The sequence below is a fragment of the Ambystoma mexicanum genome, chromosome 3q (assembly GCF_040938575.1).
Source record: "Ambystoma mexicanum isolate Mex_15411 chromosome 3q, UKY_AmexF1_1, whole genome shotgun sequence".
In the NCBI taxonomy this organism is placed as follows: Eukaryota; Metazoa; Chordata; class Amphibia; order Caudata; family Ambystomatidae; genus Ambystoma; species Ambystoma mexicanum.
The window spans coordinates 776,157,562-776,185,262 of NC_090926.1; the positions used below are offsets into that span (position 1 = coordinate 776,157,562).

The following is a 27,701-nucleotide window of genomic DNA, read 5'->3' on the forward strand; positions in this document are numbered from 1 at the left end:
GCTAGGGGCATGCCACACGTGGTCTATATGTGATGGCATACCTATTTGAAAGCTTCTAATTTAAAGTCGGATATACAGGAAAAGGTCCTGGACCTTTCTTCGTTGAGACTTTTTGCGTAAAATGTGGATGAGGTATTAAAGCCATGCAAGTCAGACTTGCAGACCATATAATCCTCTGTTTCTGCAAAGACCTACAAGCCCTATTCACACATTTACCAGGCCTTCAAGGATTAGAAGTCTAGATAGCAAGGGAAGTCAAAATGTGTCAATGCAGCCAAAAAAAGCCCCTCATGTCTGTTAATAACCCTGTGGCCACAGCATTGGCTGACCATACTTCAGTTGATGGTATTTAAGTGTAACATAGTTTGGCATACCTTTTCATCGCTGTCAAGACCGGTGGGGGGGTCTGTACTTCCGCTCTCTATATGGTAGAGGAGAGGCACAGAGGACCCCAGCCAAGATTCTCGATTGTGGTAGCAATGGACGAGCAATCAAGGCCTAGCTTCTCAGGAGGTGATGCAGGCTGGTTCTTAAGTACAGTGTATCCCCAAGCCCCCACAAAGGAATGTCCACACACTGTATTACTGAAAACACAGTCTTTATATAATTAATATTCAAGGGTTATGTACACTTATCACAACAACGCACTTTGTGCTCAGGAAAACCAATAATGATAAATATCTACAATTCTAAAGTGGTACCACTAATATTAGACCTCATAACAGTGCATTCACAATACTGTAGCAATGGCACGCAGATCAATAAGCAGGAAACCAGCGAATAGAGAGAGGAGAGATAACAGATGGTTGAAACAATAGGCAGAAGACGGGCCCTTGCTACTGGACACCGTTCTGTGTGGAGATCCCCCCACCTGGGCAACCTGTAAAATAAAGAGATATAACACAAGCCCAGTCCATATATTGTTCAACAGTCTTATTCTCTCCTACAATGTTTTTACCCCCCCAATGTACCTGGTGGAGTCGAGTTCTTCGAAGAGGCGTCGACAGATCCTTCTTGAATGACCCCCTTTAAAGCAGGAGTCACGGATCGTCGAGAGGCGTCGAGAAACGTCGAAGACCTCGGGGTTCGGCGACGGGGAATCGACGGCCCTTCTTGAATGCCTTCCCTTTCAAGCGGGAGACACGGGGCGTCGAACGTCCGTCGACAAACGAGGTAGAACGATGTCGAGGAGGCGGCAGCTTCGTCCGAGCGGTGCTCGTCGGCGTCGGGGCGTCGGCGTCCTGCAAGGCGGAGGTGTGCGGGGCACCTCGATGACAATAGTTCTGGACCGCAAAGATTGTAGAGACGGGAGCCCAGCAAGGGCGTCGAGTCGCTCGAGTCTTTGGGATCGTGAGGTGGCGGGAAACCCACCAGCGGATTCTCCTCGGCGCGTTGGTCGTCCTCGACTTTCTCCGGCAGGGCAAAAGCGGTCGACGATGCGGACGAGGGAGTCCTTCGAGTCAAATGTTCTTAGGCAAGGAGCGGACGGCTCCGGTCGTCGGCGGCTCGGCGTCAAGTGGTTCCCCCGGCTGGGCAACAAAACTTCGACGGGCCTTCAGCGGTTGCACAGACCTGCGAACCCTGGTCGACGGCAATGGACTTCGACAGCGTCGATGTCCGGGTGCTTTACTTCGGTCTCCTCGGCAGTCCCCTTCTCCGGTCGGCAGCCTTTCGATGGTCTGGCGTCCAGGGAGCTTCGGCGAAGATTCAGCGGTGCTCGATGGTCCCTCGGAGCACGGGAAGAGGGCGCCTTACCAGGTCCTCTCTCGGGTCAGTCCTCGACGATTTCGACAACCTTCAGTTCCGTCGAAGCAAATGCCACAGCAAGTCTTCTTCTTCCAGCTGGACGTCGAGGATCAGCAAATCCAGTTACTCTTGAGTGGAGACTCAGCTTCTGAATGCTTCTGAACAATTTCCAGTGGTGAGAGGTCCCCAGATATACTATTCTGTCTCTCATCCACACTGCTGGCACACACACAGCAGCCAATCACACAGAAGGGCATTCATGCAGTCAGTCAGCCAATCAGGCACACAGTGCATTCAGGCCACACTCCTCCCTTTCAGACACTCACAACAAGGAATGTGGATTGGGACAAGTACCCAGCCATTCAACACTACACACTGCATTCAGGCCAGTTTCGGGCAGGGCTGTCTCAGTCTTTGTCTCTCATGCCAGAAACCAGACAACCACAACAAGGAGTGTATATTGGTCACACACTCCATTCACCCAGGTCCCACCCACAGGAGGTACCCATAACATACAGTCACTGGGAAGGCTCCAGTCAGTCTAGCTGGGCCTTCACAACAACACCATATATGGAACTTCCACCCAACAGCCAGCCAGGGGGAAGGGACAGAGCCAGGGCTTCCCAGGACTTTGGGAAAAACAAGACAACAGGCAATAGAAAGCAAGAGGCCACAGGGGCCATCTTGTTTCTATCAGGAATCAACTGATCCCAATGGCAGGGCCTGGGTATCCCAAAATGGAGGACACCCAGAGCACCTGTCAAGTTTAGCATGGAGCTGCCACCAGCCCATACCCTGCTCTGTGGGCCACCCACAGGTGCCCAAAAACATACACTAGGGGCACAGGGTTGTACCCCTACCCATGGGTGCCATAAGGGTATCCCATGGGTCTGTTCACCAAACCAAAAGAGAGCTGCACTGCCAGGAGTCCCTCATGGACTCCTGGGCAGAAAACATGACAGAACACACGGTAAAAACAGAAAAAGGACAAGGATTCAGAGGCCCTGTCCCTCAGATGCATTTCCGGCATCACAGTCGCCCCCCCCAGACTGAGGTGGAGGGTGCCTAATCTCCCACGGGATAGACACCCTCATCCAGACGGTCAACATACCTTCTGGAAAGGCCATCTGCATTATCGTGACTCTTCCCTGGTCTGTGCTCTATGGTGAAGTCTAGCCCTTGTAGGCTAATCGACCACCTGAGCAATTTCGGATTCTCACCCTTCATCTGCATAAGCCACTTCAGGGGCTTATGATCTGTTTGGACCTTGAAGGTGGACCCCGTAAGGTAGGGCCTAAAACGCCTAAGGCTCCAAACTATACTAAAACATTCCTTTTCAACAGTAGCCCACCTAAGTTCTCTACCCTTGAGTTGTCTACTGATGAATATGATAGGATGTTCTCTCCCTTTGTCATCTAACTGGGACAAGACAGCTCCAATTCCGGTGTCGCAGGCATCCGTCTGGACGATAAAGGGTCGGCTGTAGTCAGGCGCACTCAACACAGGTGCCCTACACAGACTTTCTTTCAAGCCATCAAAGGCCCTCTGACAGTCTTCAGTCCAATTAACCTTCCTAGGCTGTTTGGGTGAAGTTAGAGCTGTCAGGGGTGCAGCTATGGTTCCATAGTCTGCCATGAAATTGCGATAGTACCCAGTGAGGCCCAAAAAGGCTCTCACCTGGGTTTGAGTAGTGGGAGTCTCCCAGTTCTGTACGTCCTGTACTTTACTGGAGAGAGGTTGGATTTGACCCCCTCCTACCTCATGACCAAGATAGGTAACTTTCCCCTGAGCTATCTGGCACTTGGTGGCCTTGATAGTGAGGTTAGCCCTTTTCAAGGCCTGCAACACCTTATCCAGATGTGTCAAATGCTCTTCCCAGGTGGAACTGTAGACGGCAATGTCGTCTAAGTAAGCCACACAAAAGGCTTCCAGCCCACTGAGCGCATGGTTGACCAATCTCTGGAAGGTGGCAGGGGCATTCTTCAACCCAAAGGGCATGACCCTAAACTGGTAGAGTCCCTCAGGTGTGGAGAATGCCGTCTTTTCCTTGGCATGGTCCGTCAGAGCTATTTGCCAATAGCCTGAGGTAAGGTCAAAGGTGCTCACAAATTTGGCAGCACCTATAGTGTCCACGAGCTCATCAGCCCTGGGCAATGGGTGCGCGTCAGTTTTGGTGACGGCATTGACTCCTCGGTAGTCCACACAGAACCTCCAATCCTTGGTACCCGCCGGGGAACTTGCCTTGGGGACAAGGACCACTGGACTGGACCAGGGACTGGTGGAGGGTTCAATAACACCCAGATCCAACATCTTGGCGACCTCAGCCTGGATGTGGTTTTTGACGGTATCTGACATACGATAGCTCCTGCTTTTGACAGGCACACTGTCACCAGTGTCAATTTCGTGCTTACACCACGGTGTAAGGCCCGGTGTCAGTGAAAACAGAGGGGCATACTGCTGGAGCAAAGCCCGGCAGGCCCTCTGCTGCTCTGTTGTCAAATCGGGAGAGAGTTGTACTCCCTCCACTGAGCCATCCTGAGGGTTGCTATGCAGCAAATCAGGAAGGGGCTCACTCTCATCCTCTTCTTGCCCTGAAGCTAGCAAGAGACATGAGACCTCTGCTCGCCTGTGGAAAGGCTTGAGCCTGTTGACATGGAATACCTGGGGGGCTACCCCAGAGGCTCCCATGTCCACCAGATAATTGACTTCGCCCATCTTGGAGATGATCCTGAAGGGTCCAGTCCACTTGTCTGCCAAAGCTCTAGGCTTGGTAGGCTCCATCACAAGGATTTCCTGTCCCGGAGTCCAATCCACTTGCGAAGCTTTCAGGTCATGCCAGTACTTATTCAATTCCTGGCTGGCCTTGAGATTTGCTGTTGCCTGACCCATCATTTGTGTCATCCTCCGCCTGAGGCCTAACACATAGTCCCCCACTTGCTTGGCGGGACCTGGAGGGGTGGCTTCCAAGCCTTCTCGGATCAAGGCGAGGGGCCCCCTCACGGGATGTCCAAAGAGTAACTCAAAGGGGCTGAAACCAACACCCTCTTGAGGTACCTCTCTGTAAGCAAACAGCAGGCATGGCAGGAGGAGATCCCATTTCCTCCTTAGGGGCTCTTCCAAAGCACCTAGCATGCCCTTGAGAGTTTTGTTAAATCTCTCAACCAGACCATTGGTCTGGGGGTGGTAAGAGGTGGAGAACTTGTAGGTTACCCCGCACTCTTTCCACATGGTTTTCATGTAACTAGACATGAAGTTGGATCCTCGGTCAGAGACAACCTCCTTGGGGAATCCAACACGGGTGAAAATGCCCAGGAGAGCCCTGGCAACCACCTTGGCAGTAACAGTCCGAAGGGGTATTGCCTCAGGGTACCTGGTGGCATGATCTACCAAGACCAGGATGAACCGATGTCCACCTGAAGTGGGAGGGTCAAGGGGACCGACGATGTCGATGCCCACCCTCTCAAATGGTGTGCCAACCACTGGTAATGGCTGCAGTGGGGCAATGACCCTGCCTCCAGTCTTGCCAGACAACTGACAAGTTGGGCAGGTCCTGCAGTGGGACTCCACCTCTACTCCCATCCGTGGCCAGTAGAAATGGGCAGAGAGCCTCTGCTTAGTCTTCTTGGTCCCAAGATGACCAGCCAAGGGCACCTCATGCGCCAACTGCAGTAGGAAGGGCCTGTAAACCTGGGGTACCACCAACCTCTTGCGGGCACCAGGTTCGGGCTTAGTGGGCTCACTAACAAGGAGCTCACCCTCCCAATAAATCTTGAATGTCCTAGGCACTTCACCTTGTGCCTGGGACAGGGCCTGTTTCCTCAGGCCCTCGAGAGAGTGGCACTCTCTCTGTCCCTTACAGAAGTCTGCCCGGGAGGGTCCCCCTTCAGCTAACAAGCATTGAAGGTCGGGATGATCCTCCGGGTTGAGAACCTCTCCCACAGGAGAGTCTTCTGTCTCTTCTCCCACAGGAGTTGAGTTTGGGTTTTCCGCTGGACCCAGCCCGTCCGGAGCATGGATCCCAATGGGTGCTGTCGGAACAGCAGGAAGAGAAGGTGTTCCCTCCACAGAGGTGGCCTTCTTGGTCTTCCTTCTTCTTGCCTTAGGCCTCGCCTTTGGCTCGGATACCTGACTCACAGCCAGGCCCGGTGTCACCTGTGACCTAGTGACTGCAGCAGCAGTCATGGGAAGACCATCCGAGACCAACCCCAACTCTACTAGATCATTTCCTAACAGAATGTTAGCAGGGACATTGTCCTGAACCAGGACAGGAAGCTTTGCTGTCTTGTCTCCAATCATGAGTGTGACTAGGGCTACAGGCGATAATTTGGGAGGCCCACCAGCTAACCTGGTGGTTCTCAGAGGAGCACCTACATAGTCCTCTGGCTTGAGCAGGGTCCTGTCCACCACTGTCATGCTTGCCCCAGTGTCTCTCAAACCAGTAGAAGGCTGGCCATTCAAGAGGACACTTCTCAAAAACCTACGGGTGTTCTGCGGGATAGTTGCCAGTACTTCTGCGTACTGGTCCCAGGCCCCAAGGGACACTAAGGAAATCTCTACCGGAGCACCAAATGTGATTCCTGTAGAGGAGGGGAGGACAGTGGCCTCCACCTCAGCCACGGGGTAAGGGTAGGTCAGGCTGACAGCCTGTACTCCAAGTGCCTTACCTTTACACTTGGGGTCACCCCTTTTGTGATCCAGAGCCCCACAATCCCAACAAGTGCCAGGAGTGCGGGGTACGGTACTGGAACCACTGGGAACCTGCTTTGCAGCAGGTGGACCACTACTCTTATTCCCACCCACAGAGGACTTATCCCCACCAGATTTTTGGGTCTTAGGAGAGGAAGGTTTTGGTTTACCCGACTGTGATTGCTTTTGGGACTCCTCAGCTTTCTGAGAGGTCCCCTTTTCTTTGTCCTTGTCCTTCCCACTGGAGTCCTTAGGGGACACCCGGTGGGAGACCCACTTGTCAGCCAACCTAGCCAGCTTAAAGGGGTCCAAAATGTTCTGGTCAGCCACATACTGACGCAGCTCTGGTGAACAGGCTTCAGAAAAATGCTCAAAAAACAAGAGGTGGGACAACTCAACAAAAGTTTTCACCTTGTAACCGTCAATCCACCCCATCATGTTCATGTGCGCAGTACTCACCCAGTCAACCCAAGACACATTCTCTCTTTTCTTAAAATCCCTGAACCTTTTAAGGTATTGGGTAGGTGTCTTGCCAAACTTGGCAATCAAAGCAGACTTCATACACTCATACTGACCCCTTTCCTCCACACTCAGCTTCAGAATACAGTCATATCCAGTTTGAGGCACTCTGCTTAACAAACACTTAGCCCAATCTCTTTTATCTACATCATGAATTGCACAAGCCATTTCAAACGCTTCAATCCATTGGAGGATATCTGAACCCTCCACAAACACACCAGCCAAATCTTTCATAAACTTGGTGGCTGGGGACCTGCCACTCTCAATTGGTCTAGCTGAAGTCTCCACTCTAGCTCTCTCTAGCTGGATTCTCTGACATTCAGTGTCCTTGTCTTTGAGCGCAAGATCCCTATTCTTGAGTTCCACTTGCTGTGCCAGCTCCTCTTTCTTAAGCTCAGCTTCTATTTCCAACTTGCGATATTCAAAGGCCAATTTCATCCTTAATAACTCAAGTTCCATGGAATTGCTGGGGTTTGGAACAGAGGCAGCAGGAATGGTGGCATTCCCAGAAACAGATTCAGCGACAACCCCAGGGGCAGAGTCCTCACTGGTTGCATCCCCCCCTTCATCAAGGGTTTCACCATCAGTCTGGTAGTCCACCAGGGCAGCTATCAGCTCAGCCCTAGACTTATCCACAAAGTCCAACTCCCTGGCTTCACAAGCACTCTGGAGAGCCTCTAAGCTCATCCGAGTCAATTTACCATTTGCAATGGGCTCCATTGCCTGTAATGCAGTTATTTGGTACACACCCAAACCTTAATCTAATAAAGTGCGGATATTTTGTAAGTGGCACGGTTATACACTGAGTCTTAAAACCATAAGCATCCCACCGCTGCCACCAGCTTGTCAAGACCGGTGGGGGGGTCTGTACTTCCGCTCTCTATATGGTAGAGGAGAGGCACATAGGACCCCAGCCAAGATTCTCGATTGTGGTAGCAATGGACGAGCAATCAAGGCCTAGCTTCTCAGGAGGTGATGCAGGCTGGTTCTTAAGTACAGTGTATCCCCAAGCCCCCACAAAGGAATGTCCACACACTGTATTACTGAAAACACAGTCTTTATATAATTAATATTCAAGGGTTATGTACACTTATCACAACAACGCACTTTGTGCTCAGGAAAACCAATAATGATAAATATCTACAATTCTAAAGTGGTACCACTAATATTAGACCTCATAACAGTGCATTCACAATACTGTAGCAATGGCACGCAGATCAATAAGCAGGAAACCAGCGAATAGAGAGAGGAGAGATAACAGATGGTTGAAACAATAGGCAGAAGACGGGCCCTTGCTACTGGACACCGTTCTGTGTGGAGATCCCCCCACCTGGGCAACCTGTAAAATAAAGAGATATAACACAAGCCCAGTCCATATATTGTTCAACAGTCTTATTCTCTCCTACAATGTTTTTACCCCCCCAATGTACCTGGTGGAGTCGAGTTCTTCGAAGAGGCGTCGACAGATCCTTCTTGAATGACCCCCTTTAAAGCAGGAGTCACGGATCGTCGAGAGGCATCGAGAAACGTCGAAGACCTCGGGGTTCGGCGACGGGGAATCGACGGCCCTTCTTGAATGCCTTCCCTTTCAAGCGGGAGACACGGGGCGTCGAACGTCCGTCGACAAACGAGGTAGAACGATGTCGAGGAGGCGGCAGCTTCGTCCGAGCGGTGCTCGTCGGCGTCGGGGCGTCGGCGTCCTGCAAGGCGGAGGTGTGCGGGGCACCTCGATGACAATAGTTCTGGACCGCAAAGATTGTAGAGACGGGAGCCCAGCAAGGGCGTCGAGTCGCTCGAGTCTTTGGGATCGTGAGGTGGCGGGAAACCCACCGGCGGATTCTCCTCGGCGCGTTGGTCGTCCTCGACTTTCTCCGGCAGGGCAAAAGCGGTCGACGATGCGGACGAGGGAGTCCTTCGAGTCAAATGTTCTTAGGCAAGGAGCGGACGGCTCCGGTCGTCGGCGGCTCGGCGTCAAGTGGTTCCCCCGGCTGGGCAACACAACTTCGACGGGCCTCCAGCGGTTGCACAGACCTGCGAACCCTGGTCGACGGCAATGGACTTCGACAGCGTCGATGTCCGGGTGCTTTACTTCGGTCTCCTCGGCAGTCCCCTTCTCCGGTCGGCAGCCTTTCGATGGTCTGGCGTCCAGGGAGCTTCGGCGAAGATTCAGCGGTGCTCGATGGTCCCTCGGAGCACGGGAAGAGGGCGCCTTACCAGGTCCTCTCTCGGGTCAGTCCTCGACGATTTCGACAACCTTCAGTTCCGTCGAAGCAAATGCCACAGCAAGTCTTCTTCTTCCAGCTGGACGTCGAGGATCAGCAAATCCAGTTACTCTTGAGTGGAGACTCAGCTTCTGAATGCTTCTGAACAATTTCCAGTGGTGAGAGGTCCCCAGATATACTATTCTGTCTCTCATCCACACTGCTGGCACACACACAGCAGCCAATCACACAGAAGGGCATTCATGCAGTCAGTCAGCCAATCAGGCACACAGTGCATTCAGGCCACACTCCTCCCTTTCAGACACTCACAACAAGGAATGTGGATTGGGACAAGTACCCAGCCATTCAACACTACACACTGCATTCAGGCCAGTTTCGGGCAGGGCTGTCTCAGTCTTTGTCTCTCATGCCAGAAACCAGACAACCACAACAAGGAGTGTATATTGGTCACACACTCCATTCACCCAGGTCCCACCCACAGGAGGTACCCATAACATACAGTCACTGGGAAGGCTCCAGTCAGTCTAGCTGGGCCTTCACAACAACACCATATATGGAACTTCCACCCAACAGCCAGCCAGGGGGAAGGGACAGAGCCAGGGCTTCCCAGGACTTTGGGAAAAACAAGACAACAGGCAATAGAAAGCAAGAGGCCACAGGGGCCATCTTGTTTCTATCAGGAATCAACTGATCCCAATGGCAGGGCCTGGGTATCCCAAAATGGAGGACACCCAGAGCACCTGTCAAGTTTAGCATGGAGCTGCCACCAGCCCATACCCTGCTCTGTGGGCCACCCACAGGTGCCCAAAAACATACACTAGGGGCACAGGGTTGTACCCCTACCCATGGGTGCCATAAGGGTATCCCATGGGTCTGTTCACCAAACCAAAAGAGAGCTGCACTGCCAGGAGTCCCTCATGGACTCCTGGGCAGAAAACATGACAGAACACACGGTAAAAACAGAAAAAGGACAAGGATTCAGAGGCCCTGTCCCTCAGATGCATTTCCGGCATCACAATCGCCATCTGTATCTCGGCCTACATTTGCTGACAAAAGCCAGTGGTTCTTGAACCTAATAAGACCAGGTTACACTGAGGCTTACGCTCCTTCCACCAGCATTACCTTATTGTCACCGGAGAGTGGGCCTCATTACAAGTTTGGGGGGTTCAGCAGTAAATCCGCCAAGATACCACCAAATGGATTTACTGTTACCGCCACTTAGTCTGGTGAAATTCCCGCCAGATTACTAGTGGTGGTATGGCGGTGTTAGTCCGCATTTATAGAGACCAGGACTCCATGGGGATTTCAGCAGAATAACCAGGATTTTGTCAATGATAGTAATTCCACCGAAATTGCTGTCTTTTTTTGTGGTACTGTGGCAGAATTGCATCCTGCATTTTGCTGGAGGTTTTTCCTTCACCTTATCTCCAAAACCATAGATTGGCAGTGCGGTAATAGGGCAGTAATGCAGTGGTAAGTCTATTACCACTACATTACCACCGTTTTTGGCAACATCACTTGACTCATAATGAGGGCCACCGATCCCTGAACTCCATTCCGAGATACAGAAAAGATCATATCTGGAGGAAAGAGAGGAGGCCGTGAAACACCAACTGGCCTGAGGATTTTATTCCCAGCACTTTCTGATCCACAAAAAGTCAGGGTGAATAAGACCCTTTCTGGACTTGTCATTTCTAAACCTCTTCCTCCTATCGGAAACCTTCCACATGTTGAAGATTCAGAACCTTCTCTCCAACAAGGGGATTGTTTGGCATCTCTAAACCTTCAGGGTTCCTGCTTCCGTGTTCTCCATGAGGAGAGACCATGGGAAAATCTTGAAGTTCACTTTGAGGTAAATATTATCAGTACAGATATTTTCCCATTGGTCTGAATGATGCCCCGAGGGTTCTCTGAGGATGCCGCTCACATCATGCTTAAAGGGTTTGTTCACTTGTATCCCTCTTTGGGTGACTGGCTGATCAGGACTCTTTCTAGACCATGCTTCTGGAGCACATTCAGGAGTTGGTTCTTTCGGTAAATCAGAAAAGGTCTCAATTGTCCACGATGCAAAATATTCAGTTCACAGGGACAAACACTCATATTTCACTGGGGATTGCCTTTCCTCCCAAAGGAAGATTGTTGCTGTCAAGGAGACCCACCGTCTTTAAGTCAGGCACCTCTAGTCAGGCAATCTGGTTTCAAAGGAATCTGGTTCTTATGGCCTCTTGCATTCATTGTGTGCCTCATGTGACTCAGGATGCAGGAGGTTCAGTTTAAGCCATGAAGTCGGTGGCACCAGTTCGTGACCTTTGGTAATCTAGCAGAAGTTGATTCGGGATCTGTTATAGTGGGCTCACAAGTAGCACCTGCTACTCGAAATGCCCTTTGAGAGTCCTCTTGAAATGCATTTGAAAAGCTCCGTTGGGGGAGAGCCCTGTAGCACTCTGCAGGTGCACAGCATTTGGTCAGCACAGGACAAGGAGCTCATAAATTTGCTAGAGCAGCAGGCCATTTTCTTACCCATGAAAGCCTTACTTGCCATGGTCTCAGGGAAAATAGTTCAAGGAGACAATACCATTGTTATGTTTTACGTCCACTGCCAAGAGGGCTCCCATTCTCGCCCACTGTTTGTTATAGCAATCCAACGTTGGCTCTAGGCTCTTGCCAACAGTATGTTACCAATGGTAGTCCATGTTCAGTGTGTCCTGAGCACTGAGGCAGCCATGCTCCATAGCGTCCTTCACTCCCCTCGGGAGTGGGTGCTCCACAAAGAGTCTCTGCTGAAAATATTTCTGCTGTTTGGTCTTCTTAAGATACTTATTTGCTACAAGACACAAGAAGTCATTCCTACAGGTTGCGGATGGGAAAGGGTCTCCAGTCCTTAGGAGATACCTTTCGACTGGATTGGTCGAGAAAGTTCCTCTATTCCAACCCCATTGAGCCACAAATTTGTTCAGAAGTGCCAATGTTTCTATGGTACTCTGACCTGCTGCCATTATTGAACAGGGATTTCCTGGATCTCCCTCTAGAATGGGCCTTCTCTCTACCCCTTTCATGCCATTACTTTGCTTGATTTTTTGGCAACGAAAAGCATGAAGTACAGGGCTCTACCAGATATGTTTTATATCCACATGCACAGTGTTTCATGGTTTCAGCTGCAGTAAGTAGGAACGTTCTCCAGCTTACCTATGGTTCCTCTCTACTGGACAAGGAGGCAAAGGTCAGTGATATTATTGGCTTGAAGGTTTACCAAAGTAAATTGCTACACCGTTGGCAAGGAAATGCCGGTGCCTGACCATCATTTAAAATATAAATATAGTTGCAAAATAAAATATAGTTTGGACTGGTTGTTTCTTCAAGACCTGCCTCCAGACATTGCTCTTTCCTATTCATTGGTGGACGAGACAAGATCTGGGACCCTCCCTGTGACGGGAAGGAGTATTTTTGTCCTACAAATGGGATCCAGTGGTTAATGGGCACAGAGGGAAAGGTTTTGATATAAAACCTGACATTTTGATGCATGCAGATAAAGTCTCGCTTGCACCCGGATAGCAGGTAATCTACATTTCAGTTTGTGGGGGTGCCCAAGTGTTTCACAGACCAGGTGTACCAGAGCCAAACATAAGTGGTTTGGGGAATGATACCATGTGTAGTGTGCTGCTGCTGGTATGCATGCTTGATGTATTAAATGTAAGATGGAAGAGGAAGGAACACTGATGTGTGGATACCACTTCCATGCAGAATTGATCCGGGTTGTCATTTACCCGGTGGTCTGGGGTTTAAAGGGACTGTTGTGTGGAAAGAGAGGGAGACAAAGACCAAGCAGGAGAGCCTTCTGACCAGCTTTCCTGGTGGCAAGAATGTGAAATCCAAAATGACTTCCCCAGCCTTTATAATTGGTGTGACGCATGCCACGTGGCGGGGCCCAAATCCGGGAGAATGATGCAAAGGAAGGAGTGGCTGAAACCCTCAGACAATCCGAAAAATAATCAAAGGGATTGGACCTCTCTACCAATTGGCTCACAAGAAGGGAACTGTAAAGAGTGTGTTTCAGCTTAATCTGCATTGATCATCCAGAGCTAATGGAAGATTGGCTATTGAACCTGCTCAAGTTATGTTCCCCATGCCAGACAAGCAGAGTGAGAGGTTGCTGATCGATCCTCAGTTGTCACCATGTCCAGAGGCTGATGGACTGCCTCAGGTGCTGATGTGCTCATCACACTGAAAAGATGCGAATGTGTCTGAGAGTTCAAGTCACTGACAAAGCTAAGAGGCTATGAGTAAGCCTCTGCAAGATTGTTGGGATGCAAGGTCATCAGAAACTTGAGATAGCCTCTGAGAGACTGCACTTCATCATAAGACCAAAGTGACTGTTGGAAAGCCTCTGGGAGACTGTGCTTAGTTCTAAGGTCACAAGAGGTTGATGATGAACTTGTCATAAAGACCTTAAGAAACCAAGTTCTGTAAGAAATATTTGTGTTCATTTAATATCAATAAAGAACCAAAAACCACAACCTTCCTGGCCTACGTTTGTGTTCTTGATGGCTAGTCGTCCCATCCTTCAGGGGCCACAAAGCTACCAAGGTAGCCCTTAAAGGGAATACTCATATTGAATGAAGCATCTCTTGCTACGTCAACTAGTTGTGAGGGGACATGTCATTTCACAAGCCGCCCAGGTAGTGGGATGTCGGGGAAGGGAACAAAGAAGTGTCCAATCTGCTTGCCTTGAAAAAACTGTGATCAGTCAGCTTTGCACACTCCCATTCACTTGCTCTCAACTGATCTCTCCTTGGAAATGTAGGTGTATGTTAGATTGGGTAACTCCGATTCCCATGGTAAAATCAAATCTGGGATTCGGTTCCCATTTCTTTAAGGTGGGCAAGAGGTTAAGCTATGTTTTCTAACTTGGACCGCTTTTGGCATTTATCCCCTGAATGCGTCCTTTGATATGGTCATTCAAGAGCGCAACCTCTTGGAAGTACAGGAATGGGCTTGTCTTTGTGTGCTCAACCATAAATAGGTCTCCTTCGGGGGATGTGAGGGGGTGTGGCTAACTAGCCATGGAGTAGGACGTGGCTTCCATGGCAGCTCCTGCAGATCCGGAATTGATCCACAATTAAGTATGCTGAATGATGCTAAAGATCCCTAGAAACCGAAGAATTGGATGCTGGAAAGTACATGTAACAGAGCTGGCGTGCACTATAATACATAGATGCGCAAGTTGCGGTGCCGGGCGTGAAGCGGCCGAGAGAGGACAAAGGAAGCAAAATGGCAGACCCAGACATCAAAGGGTCCGCCTGAGGCAACAACCAACAAGAAAGACTCTTGCCTGAGGCCGCGGGACGGAGGAGTCAGGAATGGACAGTGTGGGACGCGCACAAGCCGAAATTGCTTTAATGCCCGTCTCCCTGGGTATAACCCAGGAGCTGCCGGTGGCACCTGAGGATGTGGGAAGTTCGGCAGAGCGCAGCTGAGAGAGCCCCAGTGAGCTTGCGGGCCCGCCGAGTGGGCGCAGCCTACTAACAGCCCCTCATTGCTGAGCTGGTGCTGTGTGAGCGCACCGGAGGGGCGCACAGGACACAAGCGCCTGCCTGCAGCAACTGAAGATAGAGATACGCAGCGGGCGAGGCAACACCATCAGCTGGCCGCCGCATGGAAATAAGGAGGGGGACACGCCACGGAAGTCGTGCACATAGACCCGAAAGAACGGGCTGCTCGTTACATAACAGAAGCTGACGGATACATGGCAGGAGAACGAAAGTGGCCAGCTGATCGGCGAGACACATTGTATCCAGCAAGTATACGCGTGTGAGCACAAAAGGACCTGCTTATTACTGAGGTGCATCACAGAGAGCAACACAAGTTAGCAACAACTGCAGGACACCGGATGGGTAAGCAGACCCGCTGGGGGAGCACACAAGAGAAGCCACAGGCATTGCAGGAGGTGGAGGCTGCGAGAGAGGTGCCCGGAGGGGGCTGTGGAGCATAGCCAGGGGGATTAAGCAATCTATTGCCCCGAGAACACCCAGTGGTGCGCACAGAAATAGTGCTGTATGCTGTCCTTAAGCTCTAGACATAACACCAACTACCCACACGCCAACCAAGTGGGAAAAGAGGGCCCCACGGGACATCTGGGGCGAGTGGCCCCGGGGGGAAAAAAAGATTGTGAGACAAACATGCCCGGAAGGGGCAGATCTGAGGGCAAGTCCCCTGACCTGAGATAAGTATGGCACATATAGTGACACTGGGACTGGGTTATAGCAGATTGCATAGGGGAGATCAAGGGGTAGGCTTACACTGATCAGTATTACGCATGCAGTTAGCGTGAAACAAGAGGTACAATGCCAGGAGACACGCTACCAACCCCCCAGGGTAATTTAGTTGGGATACTGTTAGGGAGGTACCTCCATGCAGAGTACAAAGTATCAGTTATACCGAGAAAAGGGCTTGTTGCTGGGTAGGCTGAGATCTAGGAATGGAGCTGGGCAACAAGTTTGGGGAGTTAGAGGGAGGGCGGGAGGAGGGCAACTTGGGGTGGAGGGAAGTGAGAAGGGGAGTTGGGGGTATTTGTTAGGGAATGAGGTCACACACACGCACTACTGCGCATGAAGCAGAAGACAAGGGAGGGTAGAGGCGGGACTGGATATGGATGAGAAATGGGAGACCTCAAGATAGTAACCTGGAATGTCAGGGGGCTCAATAGTTATTTGAAGAAGATGATGGATCTGAAGTGGCAGAAAATAGACATCGCCCTATTATAGGAAAAGCACCTCACGAAGGAAAAACAGAATGTGATGAGCAAGAAATGGAAAGGGACCACCATAGGGGCAACGTATTCAGCATACGTCAGAGGGGTAATTACCTGGATAGCACTGCATGTCCTCTTTCAGTTAATACGGTCCACCGTGGAACTGGATGGGAGGATGGTGGCGATACGGGGACTGATAGAAAACAGAGAGCTGTGTATTATTAACACACATGCCCCGAACCAGAATACTGTGGCCTACTTTAGTGCTTTATATAGTAGGGTCAAGCCGCACCTCGGGGAGGGTGGTGCAGTCATATGGGGGGGACACTTTAATTGCACGCTGTACCCCAGAATGGACAGATCAGACGGGAAGCTAGAGGAACCTACCCCTGCAGCCAAAACCTTGAGGACCCTGTTGGGAGACTTTCATCTAGTGGATGTTTGGAGCCTGCAACACCCACATGAAAGACAGTATTCTAATTACTTGGCCCCACAAAACCTGTATAGACTGCTAGATTATGTTTGTGACCCCAGAGCTGACGGGGGACCTAGTAAGGGCAGACTACAAAGCGATGGTCCTCTCAGACCACTCGCCACTGATCTTAACATGGCAATACTTGCCCCCTAGAGCTAGGATCCCGACGTGGAGGCTCAGAGCTGAAGCACTGAAAGACACACTGTTCAGAGGGGACTTGACAAATGAAATCGTAGAATATTTTGAAAACAACACTGGAAGCGTAAATTCAGCTGGCACTCTATGGGATTGACGGGGGCAGCCATATCCAAGTCCAAAGGCCTGCAAGGGGGTATAATGCAAGAGTTGCAAAAGGCAGAGGCTAGATTAGAAGCAACTATGCATGCAGGGGAGAGCTCTCCTGAGGAAGCTGAAACCATAAGTCAATTTCAACAAGCGTGCAGAAGGCACTGGGAGAGATTATGTAACCTGAACTAAAAGAAATACATAGAGAGCCAGCATGCCGGGGGGGGGTGGCAAGGCAGGGAGGTTGCTCACCCAGACCAACGATTAGAGCAATAAAGGGGGAAGATGAGCAAATATACAACACTCAAGAGGACGTGAACGATAGGTTCTTCGAGGTCTACCAACAATTGTATGGGGACGTGGAAGGGGGCGATGGGAGGGAGATGGCCGAAACATTGGAGAATATTGGCTTGCCTAAAGTGGGAACGGAAGAAAGGGAGAACCTAGAGCCCCCAATTACGTTGGAGGAATGGGAAGCTGTGATAAAACAATTGCCTACGATCAAGGCCCCGGGAGCGGATGGACTCCCCAGTGAGTTCTACAAAACGTATAAAACCGAAGGGCTCTTCCCGTTGCTGGCAATGGTGAATGAAGCGCTAGAAATAGGGACACTACCGGAATCCCTGAGAGAGGCAATCATTATACGCTCCTCAAACCTAACAAGCTGAGCATGGATTGCGGGTCGTATAGACCGCTATACATGCTGAATCAGGACAGCAAAATACTCACGGCGGTGCTGGCAAATTGGCTGAGACAAGTCATCCACAAACTCATACATCCTGACCAGACCGAATATGTCCCGCACATATGTATATCCGACAACCTTAGAATGCCCCACCATGTCATAGAGCAAACAGAAAGGGACTCACAAGAGGTTGCAATCATCACATTAGATGCAGTGAAGGCCTTTGATTCTGTCAAATGGCCCTGGCTTATGGCAGCCCTAAAAGAATATGGAATTAGGGTCTGGGTACCTGAAGTGGGTGAAACTATTGTACAGTGCGCCATTAGCCAGAGTCAAGACGGGAGCAATCATTTCAGAGAGTTGGCAACTCGGCAGGGGCACTAGACAGGGATGCCCTTGGTCCCCGATGCTGTTCATCCTGGCACTAGAACCCTTAGTGATATATCTGAGGCAAAAATATGAAGAAGTGGGGATCTATACGAAAGGAGGGTCACATTTGATATCAATGTACGCTGATTATATGCTGTTATACCTGAAGTACCCCGAAGAAAACCTGCAATATATCTTAGAAGTGATGGAGCGATTTGCGTTGCTCTCTGGCATAAGAGTTAAGCCCGAGAAATCGTGTACGTTTCCCTTGGGGAGATATAGGGGGGGTACCGCTGGAAAAACTACCAGTACTGCAAATACATTGGGAGACCACGACTTTCAGATACCTGAGGATTGACATTTATCACACGACGGTGGATGAATACAAACACAACACAGAAAAGGCAGTGTCAAACATCGAGAATAGCATGAGATTTGGGGCTAAGCTCCCTTTGGCCATGGTAGGAAGGGTAGCACTGTTGAAGATGGTGGTGTTGCCAAGGTTGTTGCATTTTTTTGGGAATATACCATATATGATACCCAAGCGATTCTTCGTTAAGCTTCTATGCATATGTAGAGGGTTCATATGGCATAGTACCAGGAATAGAATAGCCCTGTGGAAATTGCAGAACATGTATGATGAAGGGGGTATAAAACTGCCCGACTTTGAGGTTTATTTTCTGGCCAGTCAACTACAATATGTGGCTAAGTGGTTAATGGAAGACCCAACACCGGAGTCAAGACTGCTGAGGTCTGAATGTGGTCCTTACTTTTTGAAAGAATGGATATGGCTGCCAAGACCAGAGCTAGAGAAAGGCATGAGGATGTTAGAACTGGGTTGGAAGATGTGGCGCAAGGTTTGCAAGTTCATGGAGAACCCGGCCCGTGCTCACCGCAGGTGCCACTAGTGGCACTGGCCGGAGGGGACGAACAACTGAGGAAAATAATCCACAAACATTGGGAATCGGTGGCCGTTGCAACACTGGGAGATGTATGGCAAGATGGAAAGATGGTAGAAAAAAAACGGCCTACACTCAGGGCAGGATATTACATACACCAAACTGGTGCGGTGGGTGAGAGAGACATGGTCAGAAATAGTGCTGGATGGGCAACCTGATGTGGCTATAGAAACAATTTATAATATCTCAGAGGGGGGACACAAGTTCTCCCGAATCTAAGAACTATTAATGTCCAGTTTGGGAAAGGAGGTGACCCAGCTGAGGTGAGACTGGGAGGAGGAAGCGGGGGAATCCATGAATGAGGGTTTGTGGACGAGGGTCCAGAGGTACCACAAAAAAGTGTCAAGAAATGCAAGGCTGCAACAGATCCAGTTATGTCACCCACAGAGCATATATGACCCCCTCAGAGGATTGCCCGATTCAAGAAAGCAGGAATACAGACATGTCCTAAATGTGGGGAAGTGAACGCAGGGATGATGCACATGTCCTGGGCATGCCCGGAAATTGGTAGATTCTGGGGAGAAGTAGCCCACCGCTTAAGCGAGAAAGGGATAGCACTAGATGTGAAATCTGTGTGGGCATGCATGGTAGGGGGGGTTTCATAGGCCGCGCAAAATGAAACATGTGAGTAAACTTAAGGACTTAGCGTATATACCGGCCAAGTGTAGAATTGCCATGGGCTGGAAAGCAAGCAATAGACCACGCGTAGAGGTCTGGTGGGGCGATCTCCAGAAATGGGCAAAAGTGGAAATGGTGGTATCGAATGAAGCGGCCAATAGAGACGGGGGAAGAGGAAACAGAAACTCTAATGGCCTGGGGACACTTGGTGGCCACACTATTTGGGTCCACCCAGGGCGGCCTACCTCAACATGATACCTCCGGAAACACATAGGGGGAGGCACCCCTATAGGGAATATCGGTAGATGGCATAGAAGGGTAGGCTCAAGTTTTGGCGGGTGGGTAAGGGAGAGACAGTGGATATACGATAAACCATGGGATGCTTGCTACACATGATATGCACTGTCAGATTTGTTGTGTGTTTTTGTTGTTTGGTTGATGTGAAAATTAATTAAATTATTTATTTATTTATTTTAAAGTATGTGTCCTTCATAGTACCCATCTTGGAGTGATACTGGAGGTTTTGCCTTTTTGTCATGGGGAGTTTACTATCAGCGCAATACCACTGAGGTTTTACGTCAAGTAAGGTGGTACTCCTCTTCTGTAGGAGCAGGGAACTTGTAATGGCCATTTTTTCTATTTATTTTCTATTCTGCGCAGAGACTCAGATTTACTGGTACACAACAATATGATCAATAAGACAGGTTATAACGTATCTGTGGATTCTGCTGTGATTGGTTTATTTTTATGCAATTTACCATCTTTTAGTTCTTCTTTAATTACAAACAAATGCATGTATCCTTTGCTGTACAAGAATATGCCAGGTCTGTAATATATTTTACTGTACCCACAGGTGAGGACATATCGGGGTCTTCAGGACTGTGCAGTACAAATCTTCCGTGAAGAGGGTCTCAACGGTTATTTCAAAGGCTTGTCCCCCAGTCTGCTTAAAGCTGCTTTTTCCACTGGCTTTACCTTCTTCTGGTATGAGCTCTTCTGTAACCTTCTGCACAACGTGAAAGGCCCAGCGGAAGCAAAGCATCGGTAGAGTGAGGCCCAACTCGTCTCCATTCTAATGTACTGTAAACTGACAATGAGCTTCTCTTCCGGCACAGTGATAACTAATGTGAATTGGTGGCTAGCAGATGGAGAACATGCCACTCTTGTCTGCAGATAAGGAGACAGCAGACTGAAAACAAGCCTACCTCTCATCTGCAAACCCTGGAGGATCATAATGTATGAACAGTAGGTTGTGGTTCTGTCGTACTTCCAGTTATTCAATAAAAGGTCTGAGCAAGATAAGTGAGTGTCGTAGGTCTGTTTATCCCTGTGTATACACAATAGAGGGTGAGGTGGCAATAGGAAAAAATACCCGTTTCCCCATCCATACAGGGGAACCAGAAAGGATTGTATTAGGAATAAAGCACTGCTTCTGCCTGCAGCACACCCACATTCGTAATTATCTTTTTAAGTGGATCGATCTGGGGACTGGCTTGGGCAATCGAGCACCTGATGGACTTAGGAAATGGGCACAGGAAAGCTGCATTGAAGCAATCCAGCTAGATCTGCAAAAGCAATCTTCATCTTTCAGCTTTACAACTGAGGGGATTCGATATTTCACTTAAGATCCACAGTTCAGTTGCTTTTAGGACTGGATGAGCTCAAGCGATTGGCAAAGACATTCAGATGCTCTCACCTGTAGTGGCAGTTAAGGTAAGTGGTTTATCACAAATTTAAGGAGTATATACACTGCAGCATTGCATTCGCGCACCTTGAAGTGGACGTGTTCCTGAAATTGGTACTGGGATAAAGAACAGGTCCACTCTAATGCTGGTGGGCCCAGGGAAATGTTACATGTATACATCACCTTGTCACCTCTAGAGCAGGTAATTAAGGGCTAAAGGGTATTTTTCCTTTAAACCAGAAGGGCTCAGGGGATTGGTTCAAGATGACTTGGCCCCTTACTTCAGCGCTGATCTATGTTTTCCTGGGCCTGGCTTCAGTGCTGTGGGAAGACATCTTTTTCCGCACCACCTCCTGGCTCTTCCTACAATGCAGAGAACACCCCTACAATTCCAATTCTCTCACCCCTGCAGCTCCCAGTCTCATTGTCTGCCCCTTCCATATCTGTTCTGTTCCCCTCTTCTTATAACCCCCCTGCATCCTTAATCTCCGACATCCTGACCTCAACCCCAGTCCACCACATTATCTGTAACCGCTACGCACCACTTCCTGGTCCCTTCTCTTCCGGATGCGTGGTAAACGCATGCGCTCATTCCTGACAGGCTGCCATTGACGATGCTCATGAATATTCCCGTCGTCAGGCTGGGAATCCTCAATAAAGAAAAAAATCAGTTTCGGTTTAGTTTCTGAACTTTCTTTCTACTAGTAACCAATCGCTGGTCTCTGGGTCATACTGCCCCCAGCCAATGACTGCCCTCTACCTAAGCCCCTCCTCTGGCAGCCATCTTCATATTTTTACTGCACGTTTGAGTGTTGGGAGTCCTTGTGCTTAGCTCTCGAGCTTTTACTGCGTTTTGCGTTTTTTCGAAGATTTTACTCTTATATTTTCGGTCAATCGAGCCTCAAGCTCCACCAATTCTACTTCCGATCAACAGGGACTCGTTTTTGGAATTTTCGACGCCCCTCAAGGGCATCGAGTTTTCCACTTCTCGGAGGATTCCAGAAGATCTTTGAGGCCTACCCCACGTGGACATGGCCCAGGACAAAGGAACCATGACGCCTGTTGGATCCAAGCTGTTCAGGAGCTGCTCTGGATGCGGACTACAGAACGTCTTTAAGGAGGATGAGCAATCTTGGTTCCTCTACTGCCTTTACGACGCATGCGGAGAAGGACTGTACGTTTTGTAAGAACATGTCCGAGCTGACAATGAAGGATTGTCGTACTCAGCTCACCAACTGGCTGGAGGAGAAGAGCCCAGCAGCGGGTGAGAAGAGGAAGAAGTCCGAGCGGTCTTCTAAGACCTTTTGAGGGTGCTCTGGCGATGGGGGCCCAACAAAAGGCAAAGCACCGCGAGTCCACGGGCACCGGGAGCGCCGATTGGTTGGGCTCCTCAGCTGCCAGGCAGGGCGCATTATCACCTACGCCATCAACCATGAGCCAACGCTCTGGCTTGATGAAGAGGAAGTCCGAGAACCCGGGTAAGCTTCGGGAGAAGCCCCGGTCGATCCCGATGGAGACAGCCGAGGGGGAGCAAGGCGGCGACCCCCCCAGGGTGAAGGCCTCAGGCACGGCCAAGGTCGAGAAGGCCCTGATTCACCGGCTAAGACCTCGATTGAAGGAGTCGTGGTGGCCCAAGCGAAACCTACGGAGGCTTCCCCAGTGGAGAGGGCTTCAGGGGCTAGAGTTTCCCTGCCACCCTGGAGAGAATCTTCTTTTCTGCCTATCGAGAAGACCGCGTGAAACCCCAGCAGGAGAAAGAGGGAGGGGGGCATGGTAGCCATAACGGACACAGATACCACCTCTGAGGATGACTTGGTAAGCGTCCAAAGGATCCGGGACAAGAAGTCTGAGGAATCCAGGGCCCACGGGAAGGATCCCGACGAGGCTGACGAAGAGAGCAACAGGGAGCCGATGAGGAAGATAAGGCTGCGGAGGGCCCCGTGCCCCAGCCGTCGGTCCCGTTGCAGCCGGTGCCCGTACCAAGGGACAATTCAGGAGCTATCTTGATGGCTATACAGGCCCTGTGTACGGAGATGAGGACAAGGATGCCCTTACCCCCCCACCGATGACCCAGCGGAGCCTGGACCGTCGGGGAGCCCACCTAACAAGCGGAGACGAGTCCATCCTTCTCCCCCCTTCCAGCCTTCACCCCCTCTGAGGGATGAGACTGGAATGAAGACAGTGACGACGGGGATGGACGACGACGACGGTGGTGACGACGGAATGGATCTCTCATCACCACCTCCTCGGGCCTACCTTCCCATCCCCCGACGAAAACAGCTCCTTCCACGCCATGATCGCCAGGGCATCTGAGCTCCTCCAGCTCTGCCCCGAAGAACAGAAGGAGGGCTTCCTCTACCAACGACGGGAGGCCAAGAGGAAGACTGTCCTCTCAGTCCCGTTAATGGAAGACATCTGGGACGAGGGGCTGACCCTCCCGTCCACGGCTCCTGCTAAGAGAGACCGGTATGAGAAGAAGTACCGGGTCCCAGACTCCACCCCTATGTGCCTCAGAGCACACCAGTCCGCGGATTCAGAGGTCTCTGCCGCAGCCGAGAAGAAATCGGCGTGGCGACGGCCTCAACTTCCACATTCCCCGCGGACGGCGAGGGGAAGAAGCTGGATGCCATGGGACCACGGGTCATGTCGTTGGCGGCGACTATTAAAGTGGCCAACGCCCTCGCGATCGTGGCACGCTACAACAGGGAGCTGTGGTTCAAGATCGCTCCCCTCCTGGACTTACTTCCGGACGACAAGAGGACTGAGGCCCTGGAAATCCTACAGGAAGGCGAGGTGGCTTCGGACCACGCCATGACGGTGGCCATGGACATCGCAGACACCGGTTTTCACCAGATGGGCAACAGCGTTTGCCTTCGCCGGCACGGTTGGCTCAATGCCACTGGTTTCCACCAGGACGTGCAGACCAGGGTTCTGGACATGCCATTCGACAGGAAACAACCTGTTTGGCAAGACAGTGGACGAGTCACTGCAGGCCATCAAGGCAGACACTGACACGGCTCGGGCCTTGGGCATTCTTCAACAATGACGGCCGTCCTTTCGGAACTCCGGAGGCAAGCAAGGTGTCTCCAAAGGATTCAGCGGCGGTTCCTCGTCGTACCGCCAAGCAGCCCGCTCCTCGTTGCAAGAAGACTACAGAGGACGCGGCAAGACCGGAGGATCCCGTCGTCGTCGCCAAGGCGGCAAGGCTGCGACGAAACAGGACTGAACCGGCTGTGGCGTCGGGCCCCCACCCAAGCACCACGGTGGGAGGCCGGCTGGCGAAATTCGTCAATGTGTGGGAGTCCGTCTCCACCGACCGTTGGGTGCTAGATGCCCTGGCCCGCGGGCCCACTCTGGCATTTCAAAAAAGGTGTCCGCATATTCCATCCGTGGCCAGGAAGGAAAACACGTCCCACAACTGCTCCTGGAGGTACGAACAAGGCTAAGAATGGGAGCCATAGAACTCGTCCCAAAGAGGCTCTGGGGCTCCGGAGTGTACTCGCGGTACTTCCTCGTCCGGAAGAAGACCGTCGGTTGGCGACCCATCCTGGACCTTTGTCGTCTAGACAAGTACATCAAGTCCCTGAAATTCTGGATGGTCACCCTCCAGCACCTGCTGGGACAGCTGAAGGAAGGCGACTTCCTATCGTCGCTGGACTTGGAGGATGCCTACTTCCACATCCCCATTCTGAAAGAACATCGCAAATTCCTACGATTTGTATTTCAAGGCCGACACTATCAGTTCAAGGCCCTTCCCTTCCGATTGAAGTCAGCACCCAGGATGTTCACCAAGGGCCTAGCACCAGTGGCGGCGTGGCTGCGCTTGCAGGGGATCCACGTCTACCCCTACCTGGACAATTGGCTCATCCGAGCAAAGTCGAGGGAACTCGCCGTCTATCACACAGCGAAGGCCGTCCAACTGCTCACGGATCTGGGATTCTCGATCAACTTTGCAAAATCCCACTTGGTACCGTCGCAAGACGCCCTGTTCCTGGGAACCAGACTCGACACAGTGGCGCTATTGGCTTCACCGTCGGAGGAAAGGACGAAGGCCATCCTGGGCAAGGTACAATGGCTGTTGACCATGGACTTGGCCAGAGTGAGATCCATGAAGTCCTTACTCGGAATGATGTCCTCGTGCATCTACCTCATGCGCCTGTGCATGCTGCGGATGCGACCAATGCATCTGGCAGGAATAAAGAACACCATCTCCGACTCACTCAGCAGGGAGCTGCGCTCGTGCCACGAGTGGGAGCTGCGGCAGGATCAAGTGGATCTCCTATTCTGGCGATGGGGCAATCCCCAGAACGGGCTATTCGCGACGGCGACAAATGCAAAGTGTGGAGGTCCGCCAGCAGGTTTCCCCAGCCAGGGAGCATGGGTGATACCTTCTCATTCCCCTGGGACGGCCTATTCCTGTATGCGTTCCCCCACATTGCCGTTGCTGCTGCGACTCATCAGTCAACGCAGACGGTCCCGGTGCAGGGTGATCCTCGTTGCACCGGCATGGCCGAGGCAGATCTGGTTTCCAGACCTTTTGGACTAGTCAGCGCCCCCCCCCCCAGTCAAACTACCGACGGACGCGGATCTTCTCACCAGGGAAGGAGGCGCCATCCTCCATCACGACCCAGGATCGCTGAAACTGCAGGCCTGTCTCCTGCAGCACTAGAGCTCAGAGGGTACGACATCCCGGCGGACTGCAAGGTGCTGCTTGCAAAGGCCAGGGCGCCCTCGACTCTCAAGTGCTATGGACACAAATGGAAGAGGTTCTCTGTCTGGTGCCGTGCATAGAAGATTAACCCTCTGCGGATTACGGCTCCTCAAGTGCAGCCGTACTTGCTATCGCTGGCCAAGGCGGGGCTGGCGCGTGCCTCCATCAAGATCCATCTGGTGGCTATCTCGCGTTACACCAGAACTCTGGGGCGTTCATCTCTATGGTCTCATCGCCTGGTGAAGGAGTTCATGAAAGGACTGTTCCAATCGTTACTGCCGGTGAAGGCTCTGGCCCTGGCGTGGGAGCTCAAAGTGGTGCTGACCAGGCTCATGGGGCCGCCAATCGAACCGCTGCATTCGGCACAGTGGAAGTTCCTGTCGTAGAAGACAACGTTTCTTGTGGCCATCACCTCCGCACAACAAATGGGAGAGATCCAGGCCCTCTTCTGTAAACCTCCATACCTGACATTCCACGAGACAAGGGTGGTGCTGAGGATGCACCCCTCCTTCATGCCCAAGTTGCCGTCGGACTTCCATCTCAACGAGTCCTTGGTGTTACCTGTTTTCTTCCTGTTGCCTTCGTCGCCGGCTGTGAGGACTTTGCACTCGCTGGATGTGGCTAGAGCACTGAATTTCAACGTGGACCGCACGAAGAGTTTTCGGAAGACAACACAGCTGTTTGTGAACTTTGGACCTGTGAACCAAGGGAAGGCCCTCTCGAAGGCTTCCATTTCCAGATGGCTCTCCAGCTGCATCATGCACTGTCACCGGTTGGCAAACCGACGGTTGCCCGGCCGTCCGAGAGCCCATTCAACCAGAGCGATCGCTGCTACCATGGCGTTCCTGTCTGGTGTGCCCCTGCTGGACATCTACAGGGCTGCTACGTGGAGGTCGACTTCACGAGATTCTACTGCGTCGACTGGGATTCCAGGGAGGAGTCCAGAGGCGGCCACGCAGTGCTGCGCAACCTGTTCGCCTGAAGGTGAGCCTGGTGCGGAGGTAAAAGATGCTTAATGTTGAGTTGTTGAAATGCTTAATGTTGAGCCTTGCCACCTCCCGTGGTTGTACATGTGTGTACTGCTATGCATTCTTGTATTCATGAGCATGTGAATCCATGCCAGACCCCATGCTGGAGAAGGAACAAGTTACTTACCTGTTCTCCAGAATGGGCCTGGCATGGATTCACATGCAAACCCTCCCACCTACCCCTCTGCGGCTCTTCTCTTGGTCCTACTGCCACTTTACGTGCTACCAAATCTGAAGATGGCTGCCCCAGGAGGTGCTTAGGTAGAGGGCAATCATTGGCTGGGGGCAGGATGACCCAGAGACCAGTGATTGGTTACTAGTAGAAAGACAGTTCAGAAACAAAACTGACATTTATTTTTTTTCTTTGCCGAGGATTCCCAGCCTGACGACGGGAAATATTCATGAGCATGTGAATCCATGCCAGACCCATGCTGGAGAACAACAGTTACAGGTAAGTAACTTGTTCCTTTCACTGTATTACTTTCTAACTGCCCCAGTAAGAGGGAACCCTTTTCATCAGAAAAAATCTTCTTCCCCTTTAAATTTAGAGGCGTGGCACTGGGAGCATGCGCTCACCTGACTCCACCTACCAGTGCCACTCTCCAGTCCTCTTTTCCGCATCGATGGGAGCAGACCGCTTTCACCAGCGCTCCTGGGTTTAGCTTCAGCCTTGTAATTCCACATGCTCTTCCCTGGATGCAGTCTTTTGTCTTAAGTCTTTTGTCTTTAATCGGGTACTCGGTCCTCTGGCGCCACGCTCCTCCCCGGCGCATGTCGACGTCTTTGGGCTTCACCAGGTGTCCAGCTTGCAAAGGGCTCTTCCCTACATCCGAACCCCCCACGCTCTTTGCCTCTTCTGCCTTGGCCCCGATCATGGCTGGGAAGGTTGTTCCGCTTTCACCGCACACTCACAAGAACAGGTTATCTCGGTGGAGGGAGCTCTTCGAACGATCGCCTCCAGGGGAC

General features: G+C 51.3%; 1 protein-coding gene across 2 annotated transcripts in view; it reads left to right on the forward strand.

The window, feature by feature from the left end:
* The window catches only part of SLC25A19 (solute carrier family 25 member 19), a 219,810-nt gene extending 199,196 nt beyond the window's left edge, over window positions 1-20,614 (forward strand). The window contains exon 9 of one of the 2 annotated variants that reach the window (XM_069654810.1): window positions 20,166-20,356. In XM_069654810.1, coding sequence (XP_069510911.1) covers window positions 20,166-20,215 — 50 coding nt within the window. In that variant the 3' untranslated portion in view covers window positions 20,216-20,356. Of the gene's footprint in view, window positions 1-20,165 lie in introns of both variants that reach the window. The other variant, XM_069654809.1, reaches the window with a different exon arrangement.
* The last annotated feature ends 7,087 nt before the right edge of the window (window positions 20,615-27,701 follow it).